The 7,389-nt window shown below is 49.6% G+C and overlaps 1 protein-coding gene across 1 annotated transcript; it reads left to right on the plus strand.

Moving 5' to 3' along the window:
* Window positions 1–277: 277 nt before the first annotated feature.
* On the plus strand, window positions 278–4,531 carry HES3 (hes family bHLH transcription factor 3). The gene is made up of 4 exons (XM_082233444.1): window positions 278–338; window positions 1,320–1,415; window positions 2,212–2,296; window positions 3,484–4,531. The coding sequence occupies exons 1-4, from the start codon at window positions 285–287 to the stop codon at window positions 3,888–3,890; spliced, it is 642 nt and encodes a 213-aa protein (XP_082089570.1). The 5' UTR covers window positions 278–284; the 3' UTR covers window positions 3,891–4,531.
* The last annotated feature ends 2,858 nt before the right edge of the window (window positions 4,532–7,389 follow it).

Here is a 7,389-nt window from a genome sequence, read left to right on the forward strand (position 1 = left end):
CTCTTCCTCTCCCCAAAAGGCCTGGATGTTTCTAAGTAGGCAAAGCGCATGATAACAAATCTGTCCTTAAAGCGGGACCTGAAAGCCGTTTGATGCAGGCAGATCCAAATGCCGGAATCCCGCCCTCCATCTCTCTGCAAGCCGCTACCCTCTCCTCCACCCTCCACCACTTCCCTCCCCTTTGCGGGGGAGGTTCCCCAGCCTGAATGGACCCATTGAAATGGAAAAACGACTCCGGAGATAAAATGCCACCTCCTTGGTGCAGGGAGGGCAGAGGATGCAGGATGGGTACGGACCACAGACTGCAAGAGAGGAGGGCGCTCAATTCCTTCCGCAAGGTTGGTGGGTCTGATGCTACAGATGGGAGCAAAAGGACAGGGGGCAGCCTACCTGCCCTCCCTCCCCAGGGTGGAAGGAGAAAAGGGTCCCTTTGCCATATGTTTTTGCCCAGGGGTTAATGTGTTCCCAAGATCAGCATGGCACCTGTTTCCAATACCAGGAATAGTTGGAGATTCCCCTGAGCTTATACAGGGAGAAACTGCAAAAAGCCAGTAGTCAATATCTAAACAAAAAAAGATTGTTCTGACCTGAAAGCTCTTCCCCACCCACCCACGATCTCCAGGTGTCTGGCAACTCTCTGTAGGCAGTAGGGGCACCAGCAAAAAATATGGGGGGGGGCACAGAAGGGGGAAAGTTTATTTCTATGTGGGCAAGTTGTGTTGTGCCCCACATATTAACATCTCTGAAAGATAATTAACAGTCTCTGTTAATGGCAGAAGTCCAGCCACAGGAGGCAGACAAGTGGTGAGAGTGAGATTCTTTGTGGGGAGTGCTTGCCCCTCTGCCCCCCCCACACCACCTATGTCTTTATTCTGTGGTGGAAAGAATGCACTCTGTGTGCACTCAGGAGTCTCTTCATCTCTTCTTGCTTCAGAAGTTGTATACCTTTTTTAAAAAAATGCATTTGAGACAAAAAAATTGTAGTAAGCAACGAATGAATATGTAATAATATGGTATTATGTGATATAATGTGGTTTAAGTTCCAGAGTTAAGCCTGGCTGATACCTGAAAGGCAGTGCGGTGTAATGGTCAGAGTGTTGGACTTCTAAGTGTTCTAATTTCCTCCCCTTCCATGAAGCTTGGGAATCAGTCCCTGCCTCTCAGCCTAACCCACCTCACAGGGTTGTTGTTGTCGTTGGGATTAAATTAGGAGGGGGAGAACTGTGCATGCCCCCTTGAGCTCCTTGGAGGGGGGGAGTGGGACTGAAATGTAATAAAATAAATAAATAAATAGACCCCCCCCCTGTGCATTTTCTCAGGTCTCCAAACCCCTCATGGAGAAGAGGAGACGAGCTCGCATCAACCTCTCCCTAGAGCAACTCAAAGCTCTGCTGGAAAAGAACTACTCCCACCAGGTGAGGCTCCCACTTCCCTTGCATTTCCAGGAGAGAGGGAGAGTCAGGGAGCCAGTTTATCTCCATGGAAGCGGGTTACATTTTACTTTGAAAATGACAGAGGCAGGAGCACAAAGGACCCCCTTCTCCTCTTCACCCTCTCCGTCTTTTTACCTTTTTCATCACACCAGTGTTGGAAGAACGGAGCAGCTCAGTGGTGGAGCACTTGCTTGGCATACAGAAGGTCCCAGTTTTAATCCCCAATGGTAGGACTGGGGATGTCTCCTGCCTGAAACCCTGGAGAGCCACTGCTAGTCAGTGAGGACAATAACACACTAGATGCATCATTGTCTGGCTTAGTATAGGGCGGACTCTGATGTTCGTAAGTGCAGGATGGGATGGGGTGGGGGTGGGGTACGGCAGAAGGGAGGCGCTTGGTACATCAGGGGACAGGTGGTGAGACTCCAGTACCCTTGCTTTAGAACCAGCAACGTTGAAATAGGGGTCCATCTCATCCCCCTGTAGAGTTCCAGACAAAAACCTGGATTCAAAGCCCCACTCAGCCATGGAAAATCTACTTGGGTGACCTTGGGGGCTAGCCACTGGCTCTCAGTTTAACCCACCTCGCAAGGCTGCTGTGGGGATTAAATGAGTGGACATGGGATAGAAATGCAATAAATAAGTTACTTCCATCCTTTGACCCAGCTGAGAGAGAAGCCAACAGGGTTATGGGGGGAAGTCATTCACTAAGGGCAGGGCAGGAAGAAATGACCCCAGTAACCCCTTGGCTTTCTTTGGTTTGGTGGGGAAATTGCAGATCCGGAAACGCAAGCTGGAGAAGGCAGACATCCTGGAGCTGAGCGTAAAGTACATGAAGAGCCTACAGCCCTTGGCCCACCAAGGTAAGCCACCCAAATGGAACCATGGAACCCAATTAAGGAAGCATTGGTAGATTAACATTTTAGCTGATTGACATAGGGGAAAGCAACACCTCAAAAAAGATGGATTGCTTCAGCTATAATGCTACACACACTTGGGTCTAAGCCCCCTTGAGCTCAATGGAGCCTACTCCTAAGTAGACATGCACAGGGTTGCACTGTCCCTTGGGTTTCTAGAATGATGTATCAAAGAAGCCATAGTTTCAGAAGAGGCATTCTCTTTCTGCCCACACAGAGGCAGAGATGCCGCTTGCTGTTCACAGTTAGTAGCCATATTTTTTTTAAAATAAATTTAAAAATGTTGTTTTTTTGTTTTTAAAAGTCTGCTGACCGATCATTCAAGGACACATTTTCATTAAAACAAAACAAAATGTACTGCAGTTGATTAACCGACTAATTGACCAAACACTACAAGTGCTAGCAAATTGTAACTGATCATCAGACCATCACAGTTCTGAGAAAGAAAAAAAAAGGAAGATCAGCTGGAGTCCTAGCAGAGTGTTTTTACACAATCGACTCTTGCAGGACACAAATTAATAGCGACCAGGTGGCTCGCCAGGTGTTATTGGGGTACAACTCCCATCATTCTTGGCTGTTAGCCTGAGGCTACTGGGAGTTGAAGTCCAGAGACGTCTGAAGGGCCCCAGGTGAACCTTCACTGCCTCTGACAAGAGCAGCTTCTGATAATTAACCTCTAGTGGTTCCCAAAGTGGGCAAGAACACTCTCTATGGGACAGTGGGATTAACTGGGGGGCAGGGGCAAGGGAGTGAGGTGGCAGCACTGGAAATGTAAAATACTACCAGTCTTTGGAAAGCTGGATCTAGCTAATTAATTTTGTTGAATTAACGAAACCAATTAGTTTTAATTTGATTTTGAATCAATGCACAATTAATTGCTCCTGTTCTGAATTTTATTCTTCCTCAGTGGGTCGTGCAAACAGATATTCTGAATAATGCTTTGTATAGAGTAGGGGACAGTGCGGGTGAGTTTATGGAACCAAGAAGGCGGTAGCCTGAAAAAGTTTGCGAGCCACTGGCTTAAGCCTTAAAGAGTGCTCATCTCCCTTATCTTGACTCCTGGAGCGCGAGTGGGACTGGGAGCGTAAGCGGCTCAGTCTCCATCCGACTTCCCGACTTCTTTCCTCCTCCAGGGGTGCCGCTGACCAAGAGCGCCGATTACCAGGCCGGTTTTCGGAGTTGCCTGCAAGGAGTGCGCCAGTTCCTGCTGCGCTCCGAAGCGGCCAGCGAAGCTTCCTGCTCCTCTTCCTTGCAGCTCCTGCACCAGCTCGCCCGAGTTCTGCCCATGGCCGCTGCCGGAGGCGTCTTCAGCACCACGGACAGCGACCCGCAGGCGGCGCCCCCCAAAGCCCGGCTGGCCGCGCTGGGCAGCCCCGGGGGGCCGACGACGACGACTCTCAGGAAAGCGAGGCCGCTGAAGAGCCGAGGGTGCGAGGCCTCCTTCCCCGCGGTGGGAGGCCGCAACCAGGCAGGGAGCGATCGGGGCCAGAGCGGGCAGGCGCTTCCTGAGCGGAGCCAAGAGCTGTGGCGGCCTTGGTAAGAAACCGGTGCGCCCTGGCCGTGCGCTCTCGCCGTGCGCTCTGGTGCTGCGTCTCCATTTCGGCCTCCGCCTGCGCGCTAGGTTGGGACTTGCCATGCTATGTACATTTACATGAGAGTAAACCCCACTGATCTCCATGGCGCTTGCTCACGAGGAAACACGCATGGGCTCCGTGTGTGGCACTCGTCCTAGAACGCTGTAGGCACCACGGTTTGCTTGAGGGGCTGGGAGGGGGCCTTTGAAGACTGGCGGAGAGACTATTTCTCGAGTTCCATGAACGCTGTGGACCCACAAGGGATACTTGGCTCTTCCTTAAAATGCGTAAGCTGGGTGTTTCCGATCCAGACCTCAAAGGCCCAGAGCCCGGGTTCCAACTGAACCAAGCGTTTAGTTTCAATGACGACCTGGTCCTGTCTGAACTGAGCCCCCATTCTGTGTTGGGCACCAGATTCTGACGCTTTAAAAATCCTTCCTAGCCCCGTGCCCCTATTTTGTATTAAAATTGGGCGGGGAGGCAACGCAAGAAAAACAAAACCTGTCAGAAGAAAAGTTTTCACCAGGGACAGACAGGCAGTAGAAGAGAGGAGGCTTCACCTGTTGGATTCCTGCCCATTGTAAAGCTGTTAAAGGCACATAGCCCCCTACATAACCCCGTTTTCAATTGGGGGGGGGGAGTCAGGAAAATTGGGAGGGATGAACAGGGCAGTATGAAATTGCCAGTTGTGGAGGGGAGTTGGTGGTGGTGGTGAAAACAGAACAACTAGGGCTGGATTAAATTACCCTTGGGGTCCCTTCCAACTCTACTGTGGTATTATTATTCTATTATTCTTATGCCCTAAGCAGTCACAGGATTCAGCAAGGGACACGTTTACATGAAAGCAGCATTGCTGCCAGATAAGGGCCCGTTGGAGCTAGTTTTTTTTTTTTTAAGGTGGCAACCTTTGCACAGGATCAGGCCCACCTCCTTTTCTGTAGTTCTGTGCATTTCCCCTCAGAGGAAGGAAAATGTAGCTTTTACGACGTTGACTTTTATATCAATAACTCCTATTTGTTTTTTAAACTGTTTCTTAATAAAACTAGTGTACAGTTACTCTAAAACAATGTAATAACTTTAATAATAAAAATAAAAATAAAAAATTGCCTTACCCCAAACTTGGTGTGGGTCTCCTCTTTTCCACAATTCAGAAGGCTAGAATCGGCTCCTGGTGCATCCCTCAACCTCCAGTCTAGGTCACTGCTTGGACCCTGCCACCTGTGAGATGTAGTGACAGCCCCCAACTTGGGTGGTTTTCAATGGAGGACCAGGCTATCATTAGCTCCCATGTCAGAGGCAGCATCCCAGATACGAGTTGCTGGGGAGCCCAAGTGGGGAGAAAGCACCTGTTGCGCTCAAGTCTTGCTTATGGACCTCCTTGGCCACTGTGAAAACAGGATGCTGGACTAGATAGGCATGATCCATCAAGGCTCTGCGAACCCAGCCCCCAGAGAGAAGGGCGCTTGTTGCAACTCTACATGAGTCACCATTCTAGGGTTTTCTTCTTTGCACTTTCTAAAGCTAATGTGTGATTTCTAGCTACTTCTCAGCCTGTGGCCAGTGCCTATAAAATGCAAAGGAGCTCAGTTTCCCCTGTGAATAGACACCATAGAGTTTAAGGCCTTTTGCAAACTATGCATACTTGGGATCAGTTGCAGTACCCAGAGTGCAATCCTATCATTTTCTCCCCCATCCTTCCTTCACCTTACATTGATGAGGAAGAGAGCAACCCCCAGCCTGCACAATTGTCCCCAATCCTTATTCTAGGGGAAGGAAGAAACCCACCTACAATTGCTGTGGAACGTGTTGAAATGGCCTCATTGAAACGGCCAGGAGTTGGAGTTAATTCCTTGTCTGTCACAGCAGCCTGAATCGTGGGAGAATCAAGCTTATTCCTGAGTGCCAAAAATAAAGGAAGAGGAGAAACCTTCCCTTAACCATTTGAGGCTCCCTGTGGGGCTTTTTTATATGAGGTGCTAATTACGGTTAAGATTGAGGGGGATTTACAAAGGGCACTTGGAGATGGTTGCTGATTAACTGGGTCATTCAGTCAGCACCTGAAGCCATTAAGGTTCATTTGACTCAGAGGGGCTGTTGCATTTCCCATCCTGCTTTCAGAGGCTTCTCTTTGGAGAATCTGGCTGGCTGCTGTGAACAGATGCTGTTGAGCTAATTGGGCCCTTGGCTTGATCTAGTAGGACTCATACGAGGTCCTTAGAGCTCATATAGCAGGGGAGGGACTGTATCTTCATGCATACAAAAGAACCTCAAGGGTGTTAGGCTCAGCCAGGAAGTGGGTTGCTTTACCTTTTGGAAGATTCGTGGGCGTCTGTTAAGGTAAAGGAACCCCTGACCATTAGGTCCAATAGTGGCCGACTCTGGGGTTGCGGCACTCATCTCGCTTTATTGGCCGAGGGAGCAGGCGTACAGCTTCCGGGTTATGTGGCCAGCATGACTAAGCCGCTTCTGGCAAACCAGAACAGTGCACAGAAATGCCGTTTACCTTCCCACCGGAGCAGTACCTATTTATCTACTTGCACTTTGACATGCTTTCAAACTGCTAGGTTGGCAGGAGCAGGGACCGAGCAACGGGAGCTTTCCCCGTCGCGGGGATTCGAACTGCTGACCCTCTGATCAGCAAGTCCTAGGCTCTGTGGTTTAACCCACAGCACCACCCGTGTCCCTGGGCTTCTGTTAGGCGGGTATTAACACCCCAACTTTCTATGACGGCTTCAAACCCAAGGAATTTGGGTGGGTGCGTGTGATGCCCTTGCCAACCACTAGGTGGGAGTGATTCCATGCAAAATTCCAGCTGTTTGCCAAACGAGAAGCGCATTAAAAATCAAGGAGCCATTTCCTTCGTTTCCCCAGTCTTAATGCTACTACTAAGCCATGCTTAGCAGCAGCTGCTGAAACCTCCCCACTCTTCTCTCCTTCCGTTCTGCTACTGGGAACCAGATTTCACAACCCTGTGGAAAGGACAGAGGACCAGAGATTGGGAAATGTGTTTATTTTACACCAGATGGGGTTGGACTCCAAGCTCCAAGAAGCCCCAGCGTAGCCTTGGTGAGGGATGTTGTGAGTTGCAGTCCAGCAACATCTGGAGAGCCACAGGCTCCCCACCTTTGATGAAGATGTTTAAACAGCATGGGGGAGCCTTGAGGGACATTCATAGGTTAATGGGTCAATGTATTGGACAGCAGTCCACTGGGCCCCTGCAGGAAAGACCAGAACTAGCACCAAGCTTCAGGTAGGTTGGTCTGACGCAGTCGAAATATATAAAAAAATAAAAAAAATTGTCCAGTAGCACCTTAGAGACCTTAGCAGCAAGCTGTGCTCCTCATCCCAATCCTGGTCACATTTGGATAAGGTGAGCCTGAAAAATCTTGTCAAGAAAAGGAAAGGAAATTACAGGAGGGGAGAGTGCTCTCGTGCTTAAATCCTGCCTGCTGCTTTCCCTCAGGC

This window comes from Podarcis vaucheri (genome assembly GCF_965113315.1).
Source record: "Podarcis vaucheri genome assembly, chromosome: 7".
NCBI lineage: Eukaryota > Metazoa > Chordata > Lepidosauria > Squamata > Lacertidae > Podarcis > Podarcis vaucheri.

Coding starts and splice junctions, on each gene's coding strand:
- HES3 (XM_082233444.1), top strand. CDS start 285: ATGGGTACGGACCACAGACTGCAAGAGAGGAGGGCGCTCAATTCCTTC. Junction 339..1,319: donor CGCTCAATTCCTTCCGCAAG/GTTGGTGGGTCT, acceptor GCATTTTCTCAG/GTCTCCAAACCCCTCATGGA. Junction 2,297..3,483: donor ACAGCCCTTGGCCCACCAAG/GTAAGCCACCCA, acceptor TTCCTCCTCCAG/GGGTGCCGCTGACCAAGAGC.